We start from the raw sequence: 24,753 nt of genomic DNA, 5'->3' as shown, positions 1-24,753 counted from the left end.
CAATAAGCTTCTTAGTCTTCCACTCTCAACCATAAGTAGATATCAAAGATTCTCAAATATTCTGAGGAAGACTTCTAACATGAAAGAGAGAAAAAAAATAAGCAAATGGAAACAACAACTTGGAGAAAATAAAAACTATACAAAAAGAAGAAAAACTTCCAAAAAACTATCTTAATAGTCTCAGAGAGACAAAAGAAGATACTGCATTCATGAAACAAGAATAGAGTGATATAAATAAGGAATTAAGAGAATATTTTAAAGCATTTATAAATTAAAAACATGATATCAAAAATGATAAACTCAATAGAAAGGTTGGAAATTAAGGATGATTTGAACCTCCCAGAAACTAAAGCTAAATACAAAGAAATAGAACACAAGTGAAAAAATATACGAAAACTAGGTTAGAACTAGTTCAGGAGGTTCAATACACAAATCATAAGAGTTCTAGGAGATAATTCAGGAAAATATTCCAAAACGAAAGGACATAAATTTCCAGACTGAAAGAGCCCACTAAGTGCTTAGAACATTGGTTAAAAACCTACATGAAACTACATCACTAAGTTTCAGAACATTATGTACGAAAAGAAGACACAAAAAGAAAAACTAAAACAGATATTAAAAGAGGATACAGCATCAGAGTAATTTCATCTATAACACTGAAAGTAAAAAAAAATAGAGAAATATCTTTGAGTTTTTAAAGAACTTTATATCCAACCAAACTATCAATCAAATGTGATGATGCAATATATTTTCAGACTTACAAGATTTAAAAGAAATTTTATGCTCCCCTTCCCCACCATGTACTTTCACTCTTTGGTTCAAGATGTCCTCCCAAAAAACAAAGGAGTAAACCAGGAAAGAAGAGGACATCAGGTTCAGAAAATAAAAACACCAAGTCAGGATTCTGAGATACAAAAGGGATCTTTAAAGTAACAGTGAAGGAATAATATCTGTACAGATAGGAACAATGTGACTCAAGATTCAGACACTGGCCAGGCATGGTGGTTCATGCCTATAATCTCAGCACTTTGGGAGGCCAAGGTGAGAGGACTGCCCGAGCCTTCCGGTTTGAGACCAGCCTGGGCAACTTGGCAAGACCTCATCTCTACAATAAATAAATAATTAGCCAGGCATGGTGGCGCATGCCTGTAGTTCCAGCTACTTGGAAGGCTGAGGCGGAAGGATCGTCTGAGCCCTGCAGGTCGAGGCTGTGGTGGCTGGGAGCATGACACTGCACTCCAGCCTGGGTGACGGAGTGAGATTCCAACTCAAAAAAAAAAAAAAAAAGATTCAGACATGTTGAAAGCTGTCATCACTGTGGCCCCTACAATTATACCATCTTTTTTTACTAGATGAAAATACTGAAGGATGTGCTCAAAAAAAACAAGAGAAAAAGCCAACAAAGAGAAAAATATAAGAAAGAGACAGGAACTGTAGTCTGGGGCAAAGCCATAAGAATTCCAAAGCTGGCAGCAAAGAGAAATCCCAGGACAATAGCCAAGCATCAGCCCTGGAGAACAAGCAGCCCAATTAGAAAGACAAGCCAGGGCTCCAGGAAGAAATCCCACAAGAAAAAAAAATGAGAGGAAGGATCTGATCATGTAACTTATGTGACTGATTTTAACGGAAGTAATACTGAGAGGTTAGGGGAGGTGTGGGAAAAGTTAGCAATGGGCACAAAGTAAACAAGTGAAAAACAAGGTACTTATTAGCTCCAAGAAAAGCAATATTATAGAACATGGTGAAGCTCAACTGTGAATAATATTAGCAGTGGCATAAGAATATAAATACTGAATACTGACTAAAATAATTATTATTCCATAACCACACTGGAAGGATCAAGGAGGGGAAGCAGAAGGGAAGTCAGTAAAGGATGCTAATTCCTCATCTACCAAGTATGTTTGTTTTTTCAAAATTTTTATTTTGAAGATACAGGGTAAAATTCAGGGTTAGGTATACAAATAAGACCTTAGTCAAAACCCCTCCTACTTTGGGAGCAGAGTACCAGAGACCTAAGCATCCGGACAGGGGCTTAAACCCTGGACCCTCATATTAAAAGTCTGCCGACTGAGTTACCCAGGCCCCTCCTCATCTATCAGATATGTAAATATCAGAAGACAGAGCCAAAAGTATAGAAAGTACCTCTAGGAAAGTAGACAGTAGGGGATAGGAAGTGTTGGGACAAGCAGCTTTTGTATTGGGTTATAAGCTTTTATGTATTATTTTCATTTTTACCTCTGTGTGTGAGTAGTTTTGATAAAATAAAAATGTAATGCCTTTATATATATTGTAATACATATACACATATGTATGTTTTTAACATAACCATAGTGGGTCCTCCTAGGAATAGAATGTTGAGTTTATTAACAAAACACTACATAGGAAAACATTGTTTCAATTAGGCAAAATCAGTGTTGTGCTAGCCCTAGAGACCCTGCCCCTTGATTTTGACCTTTGGTGCTACAGTTCAGGTTTCTCAAGATTAGAAGGAAAGGATGGGGTTTGTGAGTCCCAGGGACAAGCTAGCTGCCATAGGACTAGAAATCAACTCCTTGCACTCACTGAGAATGAACAGAGAGGTCCCTGGAATGGGGATCAGAACAGAGGTTGTAAGTCAAGATTCCAGGAGATGGGCCCCTCCCTGTCTGAAAACCCCCTATGCATGCTGGGCTTGGAGGTTCCAACGTATTTTCTGAAGAAATGAGGTTCCCTGAGACACCTATGTGGTTTTCTAACTGTGTCTTATAACTGTGTTTGTGCTCATCTGCTCTCCTCCTAAAGCAGGAGTCCTCGACCAGGAGTGATACTGGCACCCCGTCCCCAAGTGGGAGGCCTTTGGCAATATCTGGAGACATTTTTTATTGTTAATCTGGGTGATAGGGAAGAGCTACAGGCATCTAGTTAGTAGGGGCCAGTGACACGGATAAATATTCTACAATGCACACGGCAGTACCTCCTCCACCACAGCTAAGAATTATCCAGTCCAAAATGTCAGTAGTGCCAAAGCTGAGAAACCCCACCTTAAAGATAAAAAATTCCTTGAAAGCAGATGTCTATTTCATCTCAGTATTCCAATGAATGGCAGATAGATGGACAAATGGATGGAAAAGATAAACAGGGTGTGTCTAACTCAGACTATAAGTCACACTAGCCTATGGCACAGTTTGTCCCCATCATCTGGCACAGAGTAGACCCTCAGTGTTCATTCACTCAACAAATATTTATGGAGTGCCTTCCATCAATCCCCTCAACATGTTCACTAAGGTTCTTCTATGTGACTGACCCAGTGTAAGTGAGAGAATGAGTGGGAACTGATTGCTGTCACCTTGGAACTGGGCCAAAGAGACTGGCTTTAAGAGTAAAAAAATTTCACTTACAAAAGCATCTCACTGTAGCTGTCCACAAACAAGGTCTTCATTGATGGCCGCCTCTGCAGGAAATACTGAATCTGCAGGTAAATAGACAGAGTAAGCTCCCAGGAAATGTGAGATGTAGCTAAATGGTGAGCTTCCCAAATGCTTCCTAAACAACATCATGACAGTGGAGTACGTCAAAGCAGAAATGGTGAAAGAGTGGAACAGGAAGGGTGAGGCCTATGGGGTGATGTTAGGGACTCGGTTAAGGAAGATTGTTAAAAATACAAAGTAGATTTACAATTATACCCAGAAGTAAAAACAGGAAGGAAAAATCACCAAAATATTATTATTTACTGAGACTGGGTGACTTTTTTCTTCTTTCTAATTGATGTTTCCTTCTTCTATTTTTTTTTTCTAAGAAACAGGGTCTCACTGTAATCCCAACACTTTGGGAGGCCAAGGAGAGTGGATTGCCTGAGCCCGCAAGTTCAAGATCAGCCTGGGCAACTTGACAAGACCTCGTCTCTACAATAAAATTTTAAAAAGCCAGATGTGGTATTGTGCATCTATAGTTCTGGCTACTCAGAAGGCTGAGGCAGAAGGATCACTGGAGTCCAGAAGGTCAACACTGGGGTGGCCGTGAGCGTGTGAGCCACTACACTACAGCCTGGGCAAAGGAGTGAGACTTCAACTCAAAAACAAAAAGAAACAGGATCTCACTATGTTGCCCAGGTCTCAAACTCCTGGCCTCAGCCTCTCCCCAGTAATTGGGATTATAGGCATGAGCCATTGTACCTGGTATGCTTTTTTCCTTAATTTTAAGTAAGTATTAGAGTAAAAGTTTCCTTAACCAGCCTCCACTGAACTCACTCACCGTATTAACCACTGGCAACCAGGAGTCCTTTCCAGAACATGCACACGTTTCAACTCCCTCCCACAGGTCAATCCTGCCTTTGCCAAGTGCAGGCCAGCTGCACTTGCCACTATGACTGTATTTTATTGGAATGTAAACTATGAGTGCAAAAAGAAAGTTGTTTCTGTGAAGACAAAGTTCATGATTTAGAAAGACTCCATAAAGGTGGGTCACTAAAAAAAATAATAATAAAGGAGTGTAGCTTACACCAAAAATATTGTGGATTCTAAAAATCACAATTATCTCTGCTTCCATATATCTTGGTACACATCTAAGTTCTCTCTCCTCTTTAAAGAAGTTGAAACTAGGTCCTGGTGCAGTGGCTCACACTTATAATCCCAGCACTTTGGGAGGCCAAGGCAGGAGGATTGCTTGAGCCCAAGCGTTTGAGACCAGCCTCGACAACATAGTGAGACCTCATCTTTACAAAAAATCCAAAAAAAATTATCCAGGAATGGTAGCACCTGCCTGTTGTCCCAGCTACTCAGGAAGCTGAGATAGAAAGATCACCTGAGCCCATGAGACATGATCGTTCCACTGCACTCTAGCCTGGGTGACAGAGTGAGGCTCTGACTCAAAAAAATAAAATAAAAGAAGACAAAACTAGAAATCACATGGTATGGTTTTTGCAAAAAAGGGTAATGTAGGATTCCAAACAGTGGTCCCACATTCAAAGACAAAACTGTTACTGCATTAGAGAAATGGCCACAGAGTGGGTATGTTTGAGTTTTCAGTTAAAAATGATTCCTGTATACATATAGATTTCCTTCATTGTTCTGAGCTTTAACAGATTGTTCTGATTAATTAAATAACTGCCAGTCATGATCCTATCACTTTAGAGGTTTCCACTCTACTGCTGTAATTAGATATCACATTCAGTGGAGAGGCTGAAAGCCCTGACCATCTGTCTGCAAGCTGGCTGGGCCATGGGGATGCACTGGGCAGATCACCACCCCCAGCTGCCAATGCCTAGAGGGCTCTCATCCTCACCTGTGCAGCTCTCACTCTCAAGCAGACCATGAGGTGTCTGATGAGTAAAAAAAGGTGTGCAGAATGAGTGATTCGGCTCTTTGTTTTGATGATAATGAAAACTCACAGTGTGAGAAGGAATGCTTACCCCTCGGAAGAAAAAGTAGACTCCCCCTAACACAGACAGAATCTCTCCAGTGACTCGGAAATAGTCTTCAACGGTGTTTTTAACCTTAAAGGGAGGCTGCGAGATGCAGAGAAGTTAGTGACTCCGTATACTCATTCATTCATTCAACACATATTTACCAGGTGCCAGACCCTGTGATTAAGACCCAGCTCAGGAAGCACAGTCTCCATCAGGGGAACAACATATAAAGACACTGCATAGGGGCAACCCCTTCGGGTTCCCTCCCACTGTGGGAGCTTTTTTGTACTCTCAATAAATCCTGCTTTCTCAAAAAAAAAAAAAAAAAAGACACTGCATTATTATGGGTACACCTGCAAGGAGGTCCCTCTGCAGGCAGTGACCTGGCAGCTGGGGGTGGTGGTCTGCCCAGTGCATCCCCACAGCCCAGCCAGCTTGCAGACAGATGGTCAGGGCTCTCAGAGCAACCTCTCCACTGAATGTGATATCTAATTACAGTAGTAGAGTGGAAGCCTCTTAAGTGATAGGATCATGACTGGCAGTTATTTAATTAATCAGGTGCCAAGCGGAGCATGCTTACAGTGCTCTGCTGCTTCCCAGAAATGTCCCAGTGGGCCTGGAGCACCACTTGGCTGGGAGCAGGGTGATGGGATGAGTGGAGGCACCCTCACAGACCCCATGCCACATGAATCCTGCAAGCACCTGGTCTTGCTGAAGTGTCAGGGACTCCTGCAGTTGATGGAAGGAGAGACCATCCCACACACATGTGAGTGTCATCCTTGTGTCTCACCATTTTCTTGATTATTTTATCATTGATGTTCATAAGCACTCGCGCATGCTAGCTTATCTTATTAGCCCATTTCCCTTTTCTCTTAAAACAAAGCTGTTGAATGGCAAAAATAGGTCGATAAATATCAGGTTTTGCCAATGAAATTGAGTTTTTAAACCACATTTACAAGTGAGGTGCTCTGGAAATAAAGGCAGCAAATTAAGTGCCCCAGTTATGGAACAAGAAGAACTCAACTCAGAAGTTTGATGGAGTCCATGCTTCCTGGTAGAGGAAAAAGTCTGGTCTTAAGCTGATTTGACAACCCAGGGCCTCGCACAGAAGTGCTCAAAAGTATGAGTTCAAGGAATGAATAATAAACAAGTGAGTGATCAAAAGAGAAAAGGGGAGCAGGATAACAATGGGCTTGGGGCTTATACCATCCTATGTTCCTGCGGACACCCAGGTCAGGGGCAAGCCGCCTCCTGAGTCCTAATTCCTGCATCCCTTCTAGTCAAGTACCTCCCCTTTGCAATCGGAGCCTCAGTGACCACATGCTCAGCACCCCAGGACCACAAGGCTTAGGGAGAGGGGCTGAGGACAGGAAATGGGGGCAGGTCACCAGGACAGCCTGAGAGAGAAAAGACTGGGCATAGAGACATAAGGTGCTCCAGGTGATCCCTCCATCTCTCCAGAGATCTGGGAAGGAGCCCAGGGCAGGGCCTGGGTCTTATGGAAATACCCCTTTCTCTCCCCTCAAAGGCCGCACCAAGCCATCCACAGGCCTGTAGTAGGCCGCCACGGTGAAGATGATCATGTACAAGCAGTAGACAAAGAAGTTGAAGTAGAAGATACGCTTGACAAATCGGTCCCACTTGTCCTGCAGGAGTCGGTTCAGTGGCTCCACCAAGAGCATGTCATGGCGATTCTAGGAGGAACAAACAGAAATGAGGCTCACTCCTCACCAGGAACTACCTTTCACGCCCACACCAGGCTGCAGGGCTCTTCACACCCTTGTCATCCTTGGCACAGGCCAAGCAGGACCATTCTGGGCCTGCAGAGCAGCTAATGGCCACAGGAGATCTGAACCAGCAGCAGCCAGAGCCTGAGGCTGGTTCAGCTCTACCATGGTTCACTGAGGAACCAACCCTCTTGGCCTCAGAGTGTCCCCATGGATAGAGTGGATGGGGTAAAATTGGACAAGTCCAAGTGCTCACTTGGGACCCACAATATCTGCCCAACAGTTTGCGTCCATTACCTCTACTAACTCATTCCCACAAGCCTGCCTCCATATTATGCCCACAATAGCAGAAGAAGCTGGCTCAGGCAAAGCCTGGTACGAGGCTGCTAAGGAGGGGCTGAGGGCAGGCAGGAAAAAGCATCTGGGTCTTCATTTCTCACATCTTCAGCCCTGGGTCAGGCAGGGGTGGCCATTTCCTATGCAAGAGCTACGAAGGGAACTAGGAGGCCTTTCCTGCAGTGGGTGGGCCCAGTGCCTGAATTCAGTCATTACAAGTATGTTTTGGGGCAAGTCTCATATCCAGAGACCGTCAAAGTTCAAGTATTCCTAGGATGGACTAAGCAAAATCATGTCACCCAGCATCTCTCGGGCCATTGAGTCTAACCCCCAGCCCAAACTTGAGCCCCCTCAACAAGATACCTGATCAGTCTCTTCTTAAATAACTTTGGAGATGGGGAGCTCCTTACTGCCTCAAGAAGCCTATGGAGATGCACTTACTGTAGGGAATATCATTCTTTAAGCAAAGTTAGTCATCTCTGCTTTCCACTGGTGCTCTCAGTTCTGCCCCAGGAGCCCCAGGACAAATCCACACCACTCCTGGCCCCTGAGAGCCTTCAGAGACATAAAGACATCAGTGGTGGCCCTGGAGCTTCTCCAAGTCAAACACTACAGTCCTTTTGAAGGCCATCTCCCATCCAGACCACCGCTCCAGGAAAGCTTGCATCCGGAACTCTGAGTCAGAAGCCCAAGTTTAGTATGGAAGCTCAGATGGAGCTAACAGGGTAGAGCAGTCTGGGCCCCTCCCTACCCTGGACTCTGGTCCTATAAATGCAGCCTCTGACCTGTGAGACATCATAGCAGCCTCTCACTACACATGGCACAGACTCCAGCCCCCAAGTCTGCCTTAGGAGCTCAGAGCATCATCTTAGAAAAAGGGGACAGGTAAGGTGACTTTTCAAAGCAGGAATGGCAGGTTGGACTGTTCAGTAAGTGACATCGAGACCTTCATTTGTAACCAAAATAAGTAAGATGCCTACTTCACACCTACACAAAAATAAATTCTAGATAAATTAAAGTGTCAAACATAAAATACCTATAAGGGAGCTAAAATAAATGCAGAAGGATATGTATGTAATCTTGAAGTGGAAAACACCCTCCTAAAGCAGTACACAAGTCACAGAAGCCATAAAAGAAAAAGGCTAGGCCGGGTACAGTGGCTCACACCTATAATCCCAGCACTTTGGGAGGCCAAGGTGAAAGGATTGCCTGAGTCCAGGGGTTTGAGACCAGCCTGGGCAACTTGGCGAGACCTCATCTCTACAACAAATCAAAAAATTAGCCAGGCGTGGTGGTGCATGCAGTAATTCCAGCTACTTGGAAGACTGAGGCAGAAGGATCACCTGAGCCCAGCAGGTCGAGGCTGCGGTAGCTGTGAGCATGCCACTGCACCCCAGCCTGAGTGACAGAGTGAGATTCCAACTCCAAACAAAATAAAATAAAATAAGAAAAAGGCTAACCAATTTGGCCCTATTGAAAGGAAAACCTTTTAACAAGTAAATGATGTCACAAATGAAGTTAAAAGGCAAGAGACAGACTGGGAGGAAATGAAATATTTGCAACTATGCAATCGAGAAAGGATCAATTCATTCTGTAACGTTCTGTAACAAGAACATCTACAAACCAAAAAGGATAAGACAAAAAGTCCCAGAAGTGGCAAAAGATAATGAATAGGAAAGCCACCAAAGAAATGTGAAAAGTCAGCAAACGTGAGTAAATGTTCAGCTTCACAGGAATCAGGAAAATGAGAGCTGAGACATCAATGAGATCGCAGTTTTGGCTCCATTGATTTAAACTAGTTTTTTGGTTTTTTTTTACAATTGATAAATGGAGGGGGCTCATTAAGTAAATTAATGGTTAAAAAAGATTTAATGACAATAAAAAACAACACACTTCTGACACTACTGGAGTGCTACATTTGCATATATACTTTTTTTGCCCTTGGATTACTCATTTACATTTTGCATCCACTAATGAGGCTGTTTAATGTTCCAAAAGTAATGAAAGGGGACTTAAAGTATAATCTTTGAAAAAAAAAAAGTATAATCTTTGAAAGAAATGAAACCTTATTTCTCAAAAAAAAAATGGATAATATCCAGGTTGGCAAGGATATGGTTAGCTATGTACCCACATGCATTGATTCAGTAGCTATTAAAATGCTCTTTTTGATTTAGCAATTCCAATTCATCAAAAAATGATTTGAAAAATTCCCAAAGCCATGCCAGTGGCCTGCAGCAATGTAGTAGGAAAAAAAACTAGAAATAACTCAAATGACCTTCTATGGACATTTATTCCCCATCTCTACTCTGAAATACTATGCAGGAGTTTTTTAGGAGGTAATCCCACATGTACTTATATAAAACTATCTATAAGACATGCCACCAAGTGAAAAAAATAATTGCTGTACACTTTGTGTATTATGATCCCATTTATGTAAATAAAATGAAACTGCATGCTTTTACATGGCATAAAATGAAGGTCCTCTTTGTCTATGTACCTCTGTCTAAAATGTCTTAATTTTATGGGAAGATCATCATATATTGTTGGTAAGATTAAGGAAAGCATTCAGTGGGTATGAATGGGAGGAGGAAGCTGCAGGACCTGGGCTGGGCCCCGGCAGTTGGTTTTCACTGATGAGAGGCCAGACAGAACCTGACTAGGGGCTGGGGGTGGGTCTAGGGGGCAGTGGTCCTGAAGCCCTCCCTGACTGTGTCCCCGCCCTGGCCACTCACAGGGGTCTCGCTGCTGCTGTAGGCAATCACCTCCAGGACCGAGTTTTTCTCACAAGTGTCGATGCAGGACAGGTCATAGAGCGAGGAGTGCACGGGCCCGTAGGCCCACTCAGTGAACTTCCTGGACAGGTGCCTACACTCAGGCTCCTGGATCTCCCTCTGCAGAATATAGGCCAAGACCTGCCACCAGAGAACAAGAGACAGTTAGAGGCCAGCCCAGGGCCCAGCCACAGGTAGCATCCCCTTTACAGAACACCAGCTCTGCTCAGAGAATAACTCTGCTCAGTTGGAGACTCTGCCCAAATCTCAGGCAAGACCCTGTCCTCTCCTGACCACCATCAGGGTCAACCTGCTGCTGCCTCAGACCCATCGCCAATAACACCAGGACTCCTGACTCTAACATCTCACAGTGAAGGACAGAAGTGGTTCATTCTAGACAAACTCAAGCCAGAAGGGAATAAACAAAGAAAACCCAAGAAATGAGAGCCAGGCATGGTGGCATGTGCCTGTAGTCCCAGCTTCTCAGGAAGCTGAGGCAGGAGGACTGCTTGAGCCCAGGAATTCAAGGCTGTGGTGAGTCTGATCACACCACCGCAATCCAGCCTGGGTGACACAGTGAAACCCTATTTCTAAAAATAAATAAATATATATTTTTTTTACTTCCATAAATGAAACTAAGGTCATAAAGTCAGGTTCTTCATCCTAAGAGGCTCATCTGAGGCAAGCTTCCAAAATCCCCTAGGACAGAAAAGTCCCTTTGTCCCCAATTCCCAGCAGCCCAGCTCCACCATTGGCCTTCTATGGCTTGACCTCATCCAAAGGCCCCTGATTTGACTTGGGCCTACTCTACCCCAAATTTTCCTCTTAGGACCATTCCTTTTTCACCCTAGTATCTCCCACCCCCCCCCCCCCGGGCCCCAGCATCCCACCCCAACCCATGTCTTGCCGACACTCAGAGATGGAAATCCAAAATGGCCATGTCAGCCATGCTAGTTTCTGCCCAGCTACTCCCAATTTCTCAGACTTATTCTAATAGCCCTACAGGCTGGTGTGACAGAATCAGAAACCCACACGCACAGGGAAGGTGACACCAGGCACCTGCAATGAGTCAGGCATTCCTCTCTCCCAACGACATTGCCACATTGCACCCCTAGCCCCTCTGAAGCCCCCTCCTACCCCGATCTTCCCGCTCCCGGCAGCCAGGGCCAGCGGCGTCATCCCCTTCTTGTTGGTGAGCTCCTCCAGCTTCAGCGTAGGGTGGAGTTTGGCCCCCAGGATCAGAATCTCATTGTACATGCTCGTCACAAACTTGGTGTTGTCGGCCGTGTTGTCGGCCACCTCCACCAAGGCATGCAGCACGGTGTTGCCCACCGAGTCCCTGGCGCTGATGTCGGCTGGCTGCCAGGAGTTCTGCAGCAGGAACTTCACGATGGCCAGCTGGTTGGTACACGCAGCCAAGGAGAGGGGCAGCTCTCCTACAGCCAATACAAGGCCTTGGGGGTGAGATCTGGCTGCTCCCCGATCCCAGCCTCCAACTTCATCTCTGCCCCAAACCTCCCCTTAGAAAACCCAAAAAGCCAAGTGTCTGCTGCATGGTCTCCCTACCGAAGTAGAAGCCAGGCCGCCCTTTGGTTTTCTTAAAGAAGTCCCCATTGGCTGCAGCCTGAACGTCTGCTCCATTCTCCACCAAGAGGGTCACCAGCGCCATGTTCCGCCTCTCGATGGCAATGTGCAGTGCCGTCTGACCTACAGAGGATGCATACTGTTGGCTTTGTGATCACAGTCCTGCAGGGTTGTCCAGACAGGTGCCAAGGAAGGCCGTGCCCAGGCAGCAGCTGCTGCAGGAAGAACTGAGCAGAAAGCACCTGGGTGATCCCCCTCTGCAGGAGGTAAGGCCACGATCCTCCAAAGGAGATTCTGATGCAGGAGTAGAGATGAGATATCAGGTTGGAAACCAGAGGAGTCACAACTTCCCAGGGGTAGGGAGCAGCAGCAGAGTGAGGCCAGAGGGTGTAACTTCCAGAAGTAGGGATCACCAGTCAGCACGGGGGAGGCAGAGACCTCCCAGGCCCAAGAGGAGAGACAGCAGATGAGGAAGGCAGGGACCATCAGAACCAGGAGAAACCATGCTAGAGACTTCCCAAGTCTGGGAGAAACCGACATAGTGGCTAGGACATGTAGAAGAAGCTCAGAGGAGTAAGGAGGCCCCAGACACGATCATGCCCTCCTGGTTCCAGGTGTGCTGCAGACTGAGCTGTGCCCAACCCCACCGCCCGACTCACCCTTGTAGTAGTTGTCCGTGTAGCTGGCGTTAACAAAATCCTTCAGGCTGTCCGTCTGCCGGGCAATCTCCAGGAGCAGGGGAATGGTGTCATTCTGCCCGTCATGCAGGTTGAGCATGGCTTTCAGCAGACATGTCTTCCCTGTCTCAGGGTCTGAAAGACAAAGGGAGGGTCAGAGTGGGTGGGGGCAGGGGCCCTCCCAGGAACCTGGTCCTCGGGAGCCACCTTTGAACTCGTTGTCAGTGAGGTGCTTCTTGCTCTTCTGCAGGAAAAGCAGCAGGCTCTCTAGTTCCTGGCAGTTACTCTGAGCAACAGCTTCAAAGATCCTCCTGCGATCGTAGAGCTTGAGGGTCTTCTCAGTGCCAGCAGTGACAGAGTCCTGGGACAGCTGCCTGAAGGTCAGAAAATAGCCTCATCTCATACCCTGATCACCCTTTAGCCCTAAAGCATTGGGAGCTTGTCAAGGGAGCACAACTAAACCCCAAAGCAAACCAAAAGGTGGAAAAGCATGATACAAAAGCCACCCTTCAGTCTAGATGACCATCTAGGAAACAAATAACATGGACAATGGGGCACACCTGTCCCTGTTCTGTCCCCACTATGTCTGCAGACCCCCATCTAGAAAGTCTTTGCCACCGCAACCTCCTACACCCAGACCATTTGCTTCTCTGCCTGCTCCAGAGCTGGGGCTCAGGAGTTGGGCACAGGGGTTTGGATAGTCCCTGCTAAGGGAAAAGGTGTCCTCACACTCCCCAGAGGTCAGCCAGCCCACAACCCTCCCCACCCTTCCTTGGATTTCATATAGCCATTCTGTACTCTCTGTCTAAAAGTCCCTTGACCTTGAGATTTTACTTAAAGTCCAAGTGTCTGGGGCTGGTGAGCATGTCAAGCCTGGACACCTTGATCAGCTGGCAGCTGGGATCAGCATGTACACCAGCCTTGGCGACTGTGTGTCCCATGAGATCTGATAAGTGTAGAGCCCGGGCCAGACCACATCTGGAGGTTCCCCAGCTCCCCGGCTCTGTGACTGTTAGCTCAGACACCAGATCACTTTGTGGCGTCTCTACGGCCAGGTTGGGGAACTCCAGATGCAGACTCACCTGGCACAGGTAGGGCCGTCCCTAGGCCTCTGGATGATGACCACAGGGCTGACTGTGATGGTCGGGCAGGAGGCCAGCTCACCCTCCTCATAAGGACAGTCCACAGAGGAAGCCTCCTCCGAGTCACCCTTCCCAAAGAGCCGGCTGCGGCTCCTGGCCGTGGAGATGTGGGGCTTGGCTGGAGATGGCTTGAAGTTAGGGTCTCCATCCAGCGGGTCTGGGCTGGAGTCCTTTTGGGGTGGGTCCTCAGACTCCCCCAGGTCTGAGCTACCCCATTTCTTCATCCTGGCCGGATCCTCTGGCCCAGTATGCAGCCTGCGGGCAGCCACCAAGATGGGGTTTATTCTCAGCTTAAGAACGGTACATCCTCAGCCCCTGCCTACCCTGCTTGCCAAGGTGCTCTGTGAAGCAGAGCACCCAAAAGTTCAACCAGCTCCTTCCCCCAGTCCCTCAGAACTGAAGCTTTCAGGACTGTGCCTCTCACCTCAGAGGACCCTGGGTGAGCAGGCCTAGCAGTGCGTGGGCTGTCCCACAGTCACTAATATCACCCTCCAGGAGGGACTTACCCCTCACTGGGAGCCAATGGGCACTGAGGGACTCAGGTTAGACTGATCTCTCCTCTTCTCTGGGCCTCAGTTGCCTCATCTGCAGAGTGAGGATGATAACCACTGCTCCCCTTCCCTCCCCAGATCAGAACAAGGAACACAATGGGAGTGGCTGATGCTGGCTGCATTCAGGAAGAAACTCGGTAATGAGGATGGCTCAGCCCTGAAAAACTGAGCAGTTCATGACTCCAGAACACAGTGACTGGCAGAGACTGACACACCCATGCTGCACTGCAGGGCCGTCTTGTGCCACGTGTCCACATGTCATCAGCCATGTGCATGGCCTATCTTTGTTCTTTGCTGCATCCAGTGAGTTTGTATGGGATTTTCTTTTTTTGCACAATTTATCATTTTTGTGAAATTAGTATATTTCAAGCATTCTGGCCCTGAGCATTTAGGCTTTAAGTTATTTGGGGCTGGTGGGCCTTGTAGGCCTAAACACCTAGAAATGAGCTGGCAGCTGGGGTCACCACATACACCTGGACGTGTGCATAGATACTGTTTTCCACCTCCTTCCTAGCCCCATTTCCCATGTGTACCCTCTGTCTGTCTGGACATGCCCACTCCCTGGTACCTAGGACTGCCCCACACACTCCACACCAGGGACCTTTGCTCCCATGGTGTCTCCACCTGAAGGGTGTCTTCTCCTCCTTCTGCCCTTGCCCAAATCCTACCACCTCTCAGATGTTACTTTCCCTCAGGATCCAACATTGATGCCATCTCTTCCATGAAGTCCCAAATCCCTGCATTGGTCATGCTCCCTCCCACCTCTAGAGGGCCCAGATTTTTGGCCGTTCATCCTTCTTGGCCGTCTTAGCAGAGTCCATCATGTGGTCTAGCAATTTCTGTCTGTCATTGCTTTATCTCCCCCATACCCTATGACCTCCTCCTGTGTAGGGACTTTGTCTGATCTGTCTGTTTATGAAAAAGCTGTGCTGGTCACCATGGGGGAAATGAGAGAGAGAGAGCAAATCCTTCTAATATCCATTGACGTAGGGAAATTAATGTCCCAGAAGTGGCTGGATTCTGGAAAACAGTCACTGAGGAAGTGGGAGGCTTCTCAAGTCCTCCATTTTCAAGTAAAAACTCAGGCAGTGAAACTCCGGCACACATAGCTCAACCATGGCAATAAATCAGCTATGACCTGATGTCCAGATCCATGAAAAGAGAGATGGGGGGGAGCCTCACCACTCCACATCCTGTGAACAGGACAGACAGCTGACTGCCAACCCATTTCCCTTCCTGCCTGTTGATCTGCTTTCAGGATGGCCTAAGTCTTTCTCTGATTCACTCATCAACCAGACACTGCCTCAGGAAGTGTTCCCGGCCACAGAAAGCCACATTTCCAATCCCTCATTCAGTCATTCATCTCATCTCTCAATACCCATCACTGAGTCCTCCTGGGTGCCCAGTCCTTCCTGGGGGCACAGAGAGATCCCATAGTAGACAGAAACCAAGTACCATAGGGGACAGAGAAACTGCAGTTTCTCTGAGCAGGGGTGCTGAAGAAGGCTTCATGGAGGAGGTGACAGATGAACGGGGCCTGGAAGGGGACCAGAGTTGCGCTTGGGCTGGAGGAAAAGGTAGGGAATCCCAGGATCTGCTGACGAAGAGGAAATCAGCAGGAGAGGAAAACATGCGGCAGGATTAGAACCAGGTGGTTGTCAGCCTTGAATTCCAAGGAACAAAAAGCTATGAGTAGCTTCAGAAGCATGGGAATGGGGTACTGGTCTGTGCTTTCAGAAGACAACTTCCTGTCAAGGATTGTTCATATTATGAAGAGTCTGACAGCATTTAAATAGCAGAGGAGGCTAATGAGAAGGAAAATATTTGACGTGTCTGAGCATGTGCTATGCACAAAGCAAACACAGTTCTAAGCACTTTACATGCCTTCATTCACGTAATTCTCACAACGTCCCTAAGAGGTAGATAATTCACAGATGAGGAAATGGAGTCACAGAGAGGTTGATACTTGCTCAAGGTCACACAGTAAGAGCTAGAACCTGGGTTTGATCCCAAGTGGCCTGGCTCCAAAGCATCTCCAGGACTCTACCACTGCCCTGAAGTTTTGGGGCTTTTTCTGCCCCGGACCCTATACCAGGGTCTGGGGGCCGATCCAACTAGGCACTTCCACCCTGGGGCCAGGAATAAACCACAAACCTCAAGTACGCTCCTGCTCAAATAAGCATCCCAGGAAACTCAAAACACCAAAGCAAAGTATGAATAAGACCAAGCACATATCCCATGCCTGGCTTTCCCAGGGATGTCTATGGTCTCCAAGAATAAACTAATCCCTGACAAGCAGTTCTTAACAGCGCAACAAGAGAGCACTTATTAGTAGAAGCGGTGAACCTTTCAGCAATGCTCTTTATTAACAGTCTTGCCTCTTCCTCTGACTGGTCCCAATCAAACCAAACCCAGTAAACAGGAAGCAGTGCCCATGGTACTATCATTCAGTAAGTCAAAAAACCCCGAATCTACACTGCACACTCTGCACCCTATACCCTACTAGAAATCAAGCTTCTCCAATACAGAGTTAGACCGGAATTGAGGAGCCACTTGCTCTGGGCTGGGAGGAAGAACCGAGACAGGACAGTCTGCCACTGCCAAGCCTGGGATGTGTGCACTGCACCTGAGCCCATGGTGATGCACTTGTCACCACAGAACATTCTACAGTGATGGGGGAATTTCCTACCGTGATTTAGGCAGACAAGTATTGGGTGTTTGTTGGAGGTGGTGGTTCCGGTTTATACAAGATTCACACAGACTCCTCAATGTGAACTAAAGGATGATCCTGAAAAATCAACCCTACCCACAAAGGCCTGGTTTGACCTCTGGGTCTTTCTGAACTTCAGAGCCACAAAGGACAACTGCCCACCTTCTGGGAGAAGGCTTCCTTCTTTTCTCCCCAGTCTAGGTAAGACTCCTGGGGTGTGGCTCTCCCATAACCCTCTCCACCTCCCTCTCATGGCTGGTGACTCTCTGAGAGGTTGGGAGAAAGTGGCCCAGGACCCAGCCCAGATCATTCTCATCCCCTTGTCCTACCTGAGCATTCCCTAAAGAGGAACAAAGACCTGGGAACCTCCCAGCCCAAGGATGAAGAAAAAAGAAAGAGTAGAGCCGGGACGAGAACCCAGGGCTCTCACTCAGTCCCACACTCCTCCACTCCACGGAGAGGGCAAACCTCTGAAAACCTCCAGCCGCAAACCATCAGCCTCAGCAGCAGTTGCAACCTCTTCACCCCAGCATGACTCTGGTACAGGAGTAAATATAATAAACATTGATAATAACAACCACCACTCTCACCTCCCAAGTGCTTACGACAAGTCAGGCTAAGTATACGACAACTTGCTTCAGCCTCACGATGACCTTTGAGGCAGCCAGCCACTGTTATTATCCCGTTTTCGGATGGGGTAACTGAGGCGCAGAGAGGCCAGTTGATCCGTCCACAGTCACCAGGCTGGAGAGTGGCAGGACCCAGCTTTTGACCACTCACTAATGCCATCCTAAAACCTAAAAGTCTGCACCAAACAACAAAAGGACTCACCAGCTAGATGTGAGCACACCCCAGACCCAGCAGGTGCTGGTGAGCTCAAAAGCGGTGGCTACTGGAAGGGAGAGTCCGGCTGATTTGGGAGAAGAGCGGCCTCCCTGCCTCCGTGAGGGTCCTTGGCCCCTCCCAGGCCGTGGCTACTCCGCATCAGCAGGAGTGTACTGTGGGCGCACTCTGGCACTCAAGGAAAACGTTTCCAGCAATGACAGCAGCTGCTATTGCTGCGGCTCTGATTCCCAGAGGATCCCAAAGCTTTTCCCATCATTTTTGCCCTTTTTCAGAAACCACTTAGCTGCTGCCCCTCCTCCAGCCATGCCAAGGCTGCAAAGCACTTACCAGAGCCAGCCAGAGCCTTGGCCTCCGCTCTCAGGAAAGGAAGGCGCTGCTCGACCTCCCAAGCCCACTGTCCTGCACTCGAAAGTCTGAGAAACAGTCCCAGAGGTGCACTTTTACAGTCAGAGATATAAAAACCAGTGTCCTACAACTGCTCATTTTCAAAAGGAAGAAGGAACGGGATAGTCATGCCACCTACCACACAGTACTGGCTTGGCACTTGGGGGCCTGTTTTTGAGACCCTGTGCAACCTGGAACCAGTCCCTGTCTCCTTGGTCCTTCAGTTCCCTGTGTGCCCAAACCTTGGGCTGGGTTTGAGGTGGTAGTGGAGCTTCTAGGTTCACCAGGTCCCTTTCTCAGCTGGGATTCTTTAGGGAACCACAGAGCACAGAAAACTATGTGCTGTCACTTCACCTCGTACCATCCTAAATGCACAGGTGAGATGTTAAGTCATCACATACAGCAGATAAACAGAACAAGATGGCTTAGTTCTCTCCTGGCATCTGGTCGTGAAAAGCTGCAAAGTCTGGGTATACATCCAGGCAGAAGTCCAAATACCCCACAGAAACCACCCTTGCAGCTGCCCACAGGAGCCCTGTAAGACTCCAATAAGCCATGGGTCAGGCACAGCCTGAAATGAGCAGTGCCAGAAAGGCCCCCCAAAGTCCTGCCTTGAATAGCTGGAAAGTTCTGACCCCCGAGGCAAAGCCTCATAGTGCAGCCACCCCATCAATTCTGTGCGACACTTCACAAAGAGCATTCTCCACACCACTCTCCTGGGCCATTCAGCAGCACTGGGCAGAGGGAGGGCAGAGACTGTCATACCCACTTTCCCAGGTAATCGGACAATTGCCCAGGTCGCACTGCTGGTCTGGGCATGAAAGCCAGGCTCACCCCGCCGTGCCACATCACACCTCTTGCTCAGTCACCTTTTTATGTTACATGTGTCATTTTAGCTTCAGTCAGTAGGAACCTTAGAATTAGTTCTTTTTTATAAATGGTGGCAAAATATGTATAACATAAAATTTACCATATTAACCTGTTTGTAAGTGTAGAGTTCAGTGGCATTAAGCACATTTGCATTGTTGTGCAACTATCACCAACTTTCACCCACAGAAGTTTTTCATCATCATCCCAAACGGAAACTCTGTACCCATTAAACTATAACTGTCCATGACCCTCCATCAAATCCCTAACTGCCACCATTCTTTGTCTCTATCAAGTTAACTATTCTGGGCACCCCCGTAAGTGAACTCCTACAATAATTGTCTCTTTGTGACATAGCACATGTCAGAATTCCCTTCCTTTCTACAGCTGAATAACCTTCCAATGGATGAGTAGGCCACATTTTATTTATCCACGTGGCCATTGGTGGACCCTTGGTTTACTCACACCTTTTGGCTATTGAGGATAATGCTGCTATGAACATGGGTATTCACCTGTCTGTTCATATCCCTGCTTTCTATTCTTTGGGGTACATTTAGACCCAGAAGTGGTATCTATAATGTAGAAGATTCACTAGGAGTGACTCCTCCACTCACAAGTCCTCTGGGGTCGTTTTCCTTCCAACCACATGGATCATAGCAACAGGAAGAGGAGGGTTGCACTTTTCTTCCACAACCATCGCCTTAGCCTCCAAGGTGATTTCTGCCTCCAGTGAAGACAGTACATGTCTCTAAATGTGTCCCCTCTGTGAAGAGAGCCCTCAGGTGTTAACAGTATCACCCAGAGTCCACATGGTACCAGTCTCCCAGGACTCAGTCTTCAGCCTTCTCTCTCCCCACCCTACCACCTGCCCTGGAGACCCTCACCCCTCCCCTCTCAAGGACCTGTCTGAAGTTTCCAAGCCAGTAACTCCTTCACCCAGATGTCCAGCCCAGTCCTCTCTTCTGAGCTCCATCCCTGCCTCCCTGAAGCCACAGGTGAAAACCACAAACCCCTTCCTCTCAGCACATCCCTCTCCCTCCACAGTCAGCTCCCCCTGAGCCTTCCCTGCCTCTAAAGGTACCCACTTTCTTCTGGTCACCAAATCTGGTGCACTTTGTTAACTCCAATCTTTCCTCTTTTTTTTAAGAGTCAGGGTCTCACTGCAGCCTCAAAATCCTAGGCTAAAGCAATCCTCCCACCTCAGCCTTATAAGTAGCTAGGATTACAGGTGTGTACCACCATACCTGGATACAGATGTAGATATAGGTGTATTTCTGCCATATATACATATATACAGTAGAAATGAGGTCTTGCTGTGTTGTCCAGGCTAGTTTTGAACTCCTAGCCTTAAGCGATCCTCTTTCCTTGGCTCCCCAAAGCTCTGGGATTACAGGCCTGAACCACTATCCCCAGTCAACCTCTCCTTCTCTGTCCTCTCTACCTGGGCTATGTTTCTGTGGCTCATATCTGTCCCACCTCTACATGGCAGCCCCTTCTTCTCACTTAAAAGACCAGAAGTGCCTGTCATATCCCAATCAAAATTCCTAGAACCTCATCCTGATAGCACCTCTTGTCTCTCAGGGGTCCCTACTAGTGAACAAAGCCCCACCCTCCATCCTCATACCCTGAGACCACAGCCCCAGTCTCCTCTCCCACCATGGCCCACTATCTTCTGTCACCTGGACATATCCCTTCCCAGCCACACTTCTGCCTAGAAGCGTGTGCTGCCTCCACACGCTTCCCCTTCCCTCCTCCCATTACACCATTTGACCCATCTCCAGGTACCAGGTGAGCCTGAGGGATGCTGGGACTCCACCATCAAAATCCCACCTGCTCCCAAAGTCCTCCCCACTCAAGAGCCCCTGCCTAAAGTGCTCACCTCTAAACTCCTATAGAAATTTCAACCGATACAGTTCCTATGGTGATTGGCACAGCACCTGTGGTCACAATGACAACAACATTGATTGTGACTATTTATCGAGTGCATATAATGTGCCAGGTTCTGGGATAAGCCCTTTATATGCACCATCTCACTGAACTGTTACAAAAAGCTCATGAAGTGAGTACGACTTTGTCCCCAATTTACCAAAAAGGAAATGCATAGATAGGCTACGTAACCTGCCCAAGGACCATGACAACTGTGCTAGTCTCATCTGGAGCTCCCTAAAGCTTGTATTGAAGTTTAATTTCTCTAATTTTTGTGTCCTACTTTGCAGATTTTAAATGGCTTCAAGGTGAGATAAGGTGCTTGTGCCCCCATCCCTTCCTGAATTTAGCACTATGCCTTGCCCAAAGTAGCACCCAATAGTTATTGGCTTGGCCTTATCCAAGCAGCACCTGCACTGAGTGGTTCTACTAAAACTCTCAACATGGTGAGGGGCACAAGATCTCAGGGTTGGGCCTCACTGCTATCAGTGTGGTTTTCTGGGTCATAGTTTGAAACACGGTGTTCTTGAATCTATGTAACGATGTACCCATTAAAACTTCTTGTGAGTGGATCAAGTTTTAATGATGGAACTTCAGAGTATGGGGCACTTCTCCAAGCTCAGGTCTGATGTGGACAAAAGGCAGCACCAGCAGGTGGCTGGGCCAAGTCTGGCATGACAGATGCTAAAAACCACCAACGCTGCTAATGGCCACAGTTTTATCTTAGTATTGCCACCAGGGGGCACGTTGACTTAAGTAGAGCTCTTGACCCTGGCAGTAAGAGCCAAATTTCTTTTCTCCATCCATCCACCTGGGTCCCTCTCAGATGTGACGTCAGTCTTTCTGGCACAGACAGAAACAAGAAAATTCCTAGGTGTTGACAAAGCCTGATCAGAACCAAATCGGAACCCATCAGTCTGGCATCTCCAGGAGGAACCAGGTAGGAACCCAGTGGTGTCAGTCCCAACCCCAGGGAGTGTGGTTAAGACACCACCACAGGTGCCTGTAACCTGCCCAAGGACAGTGACAACCCTACTAACCTCATTGTGAGCTTTCTAAATGTTGTACCAGGATTTAGCTTCCCTAATTTTTATGTCTTGCTTCCCAGATTTTAAATGGTCTCTGATCCAGATGGCAAACAGCAAACCTGGAAGAAAGCGACCTTCCTTTCCGCATTTGGTCTATGTGTTAGAGTCACTGGGTGCCCACATGAGTCTAAAAGACCCACTCCCATGGAAGGCAGGATCAGCACCTTCTGAAAGTGACTGAAGCTGGTAGTCTGAGCTGGGGAGGGAATAGGCACCCACTCAGCACAGAACACTGGAGCCCTGCTCTGGAGAGTTGTGTCCCAGGACAGGGTCAGGGAACAAGAGGGAGAAGGGCCAGCAAGTCGGCATATGGTAGAGCATCAGCATATGGGATCTGGGATAGAAGAGGCCCATCTGTGCCTGGTGCTGGCTGTATGGACTCGGGCTGATAGATGAACCTCTGGGTCTGCCTCTTCCTCCACAAAATGGTCCAGAGCATATGCCCTGTCTGCCTTACAGGGCTTTTCAGGGGATCAGTAAGGACACTGGGTGTGAATGGGCTCTGCAAGCTGGCAAAGCTCTTGGCAGGCATGAGGCTCAGTCTCATCTTCATTATTGCAGCATGAGGACCACATCTGCTGACTGCTGAGCTGTATCCGGCCATTAGCCGAGATTATGACTAATTGTTTTTTAATGAAAAAAACAAGGTTTGCTTAATGTTTTATGAGTCATGCAAGTGAGCATCTCTACATCAAGAATATCTCACTTTCAAAAACTTGGCCTGTCCATCTAAGCGCAGCTGAGAGCAAGGACCCGCCTGTGCCTTCTGAATCCCACAGCAGAGCAGTGGGGTAGATAAGGGGTCTTTGCCCTCAAGGAGCCCACGGTGGAGGAGACAGGAAGACCTATACAGGCTTTCTCTGACACTAGGCAGGGCGGGACACCCTGTGACAGATACAGGCTAGGGCTCTGGGGCCAACAGGTGGTACCAACAGCCAAAGTTGAGCTGGTCCTGGACTCCAGTTGCAATTATAATCCAACGGCAGATCCCCCACCAGGGAGACTCTGGCAGGCAGTTGGCATTTGGGCTGGGGCTTGGAAGAGGTATAGAATTCCGCCCTGTAAGGAGGACTTTCCAAATATAGGCATCAGCTAAGCTAAGGTGCAGGAGGACAGGAAGAGAACACCTAACAGGGACCCACTCTCAAAGAGCTTTTGGTCCACTTGAAAAGAAAACAGAGGTCATGTGGACAGAGTCAAGAGCCAAAGGCAGTGTGTGTGTGGCAGGGAAAAGAGAGGAGGCTGGTAGGCGGAGTCAGGCCCACCATCTCTCCAGGCCTCCTTTATAGCCTCCTCTCTGCCTCCTATAACACCCCTCCTGCAGTCCAGTGTCCACACTGTCAGTTATACTCATAAGGCCCATGAAGCCCAGGCCTCCAAACTCCACTGCCCCCAAGAAACTCTCAGCCAGGCATCCAAGACCCTTCACAATCTGGCCAACACTCCCAACCTCAACTCCTACGATATTTTTTTTATTTCCCTGTGACCATGTTACATCAGACACCTGGACATGCCAATCACTCTGATGTAAATATATTTACCTAGCCTTAACCCTCTACCTAGATGCTAAAGAGAGTGGGCTCTGGGGTTTGAATCCTAGCACTGTGCTCTCGGGTAAGTTACTTTGCTATTTTGAGTATTGGTTTCTCCATCTGTGAAATGGGAATAACAGTACCACCTTCTAGAATTATTATAGAGATCAAATGAGTTCAAACAAGTAGAGTTTCAATCAGTTCCCAGTAATACTCAAAAGAATGGTAACTGTTGTTAGAATCCATGCATGGAAACTCTTGGAGGCCCAGTTCAGTGTTGCTTGTGTAAAGAATGAACTGCTCCTCCTTCTGGGCATGCAGGTACCATCATGGAGTTTTTTTCATTGCCTAGTGATAGAAATCCAACAACACGTAGCTGTACCTGAAAGGACACTCAGATCCTACTAGGTGCTCAGTAAATAAAACTATCTGGTCTGTGCTGGGTGCAACTGAGACACCCAGTCTCACATATAGTCCACTGTGGCTGCAGTGGCTAGGATGAACTAAACTATGGTTCAAACATGGTGGGAACAAATAACCCCCAAATCTCAGTGGATTCAAACACAAGGGTTTATTTCTTGGTTTCGCAGTGCATCCCCTCACTGGGTGGTAAGGGCTCTACCCCATATTGTCCTCACTCAGGGACCCAGGCTCACAGAGTCCCACTCTCTAGAGCACCACTGGTCACTTGTAGCAAAGGGAAGAAGTAGCAAATAGCTCACTGGCCCCTGAAGACTTCTGCCTAGAAGTGACACGTATCCACTGTGCACATTTCACTAGGCAAAGCAGATCAAATGAGAAAGTGAAGCCCTACTTTGTGCTCATAGCAGCAGGACATTAGTGCCCAGTTCAGGAGCCCAGTTCATCTACTGAGGAGCATGCTGGCATCGACACTTATTGGCATCTCCCAGGAAGGAAGGTAGAAGCAATGCGTGCCATGACTTCAGGCAGCTGCGCTCAGCCTCCAGCCCCAGAGGCCCCAGGTCACATGCAATGGAGGCAACAGCAGGACTGTTCATTGACAAACTTGAACTGGCCGAGGCTCAGTCCTCAGAGGTGAAGAGGACATGTAGTCTAGAAAGGGCCATGCTGGGCACAGGCTGGGCTGCCTGAGCTCATAGGATGCCCATCCAGCTCCTACTCTCATATTTATAGACTCCATCCACAGCACCCTGAGCATGCAAGACAGGCTGCCTCCCTGAGCTCAAGGGGCCGGGCTGCTTCCAACA

At 47.7% G+C, this 24,753-nt stretch overlaps 1 protein-coding gene across 2 annotated transcripts in view; it reads right to left on the bottom strand.

Annotated features, from left to right (window-relative positions):
- TRPV1 (transient receptor potential cation channel subfamily V member 1) overlaps window positions 1-14,374 on the bottom strand; it is a 28,656-nt gene extending 14,282 nt beyond the window's left edge. The window contains exons 1-9 of one of the 2 annotated variants that reach the window (XM_008060752.1): window positions 13,561-14,374; window positions 12,686-12,852; window positions 12,461-12,613; window positions 11,784-11,924; window positions 11,355-11,653; window positions 10,179-10,358; window positions 6,919-7,077; window positions 5,387-5,482; window positions 3,378-3,448 (exon numbers count right to left, since the gene is read on the bottom strand). In XM_008060752.1, the coding sequence (XP_008058943.1) occupies window positions 3,378-3,448; window positions 5,387-5,482; window positions 6,919-7,077; window positions 10,179-10,358; window positions 11,355-11,653; window positions 11,784-11,924; window positions 12,461-12,613; window positions 12,686-12,852; window positions 13,561-13,844 (1,550 nt within the window). In that variant the 5' untranslated portion in view covers window positions 13,845-14,374. The remainder of the gene's footprint in view (window positions 1-3,377; window positions 3,449-5,386; window positions 5,483-6,918; window positions 7,078-10,178; window positions 10,359-11,354; window positions 11,654-11,783; window positions 11,925-12,460; window positions 12,614-12,685; window positions 12,853-13,560) is intronic. The other variant, XM_008060754.2, reaches the window with a different exon arrangement.
- Between the last annotated feature and the right edge of the window lie 10,379 nt (window positions 14,375-24,753).

Source organism: Carlito syrichta, unplaced genomic scaffold (genome assembly GCF_000164805.1).
Source record: "Carlito syrichta isolate Samal-C Ts95f unplaced genomic scaffold, Tarsius_syrichta-2.0.1 Scaffold304713, whole genome shotgun sequence".
Classification (NCBI taxonomy): Eukaryota; Metazoa; Chordata; class Mammalia; order Primates; family Tarsiidae; genus Carlito; species Carlito syrichta.
Note: the sequence above shows the minus strand (reverse complement) of the source record. Positions and strands in the feature narration are given on the sequence as shown.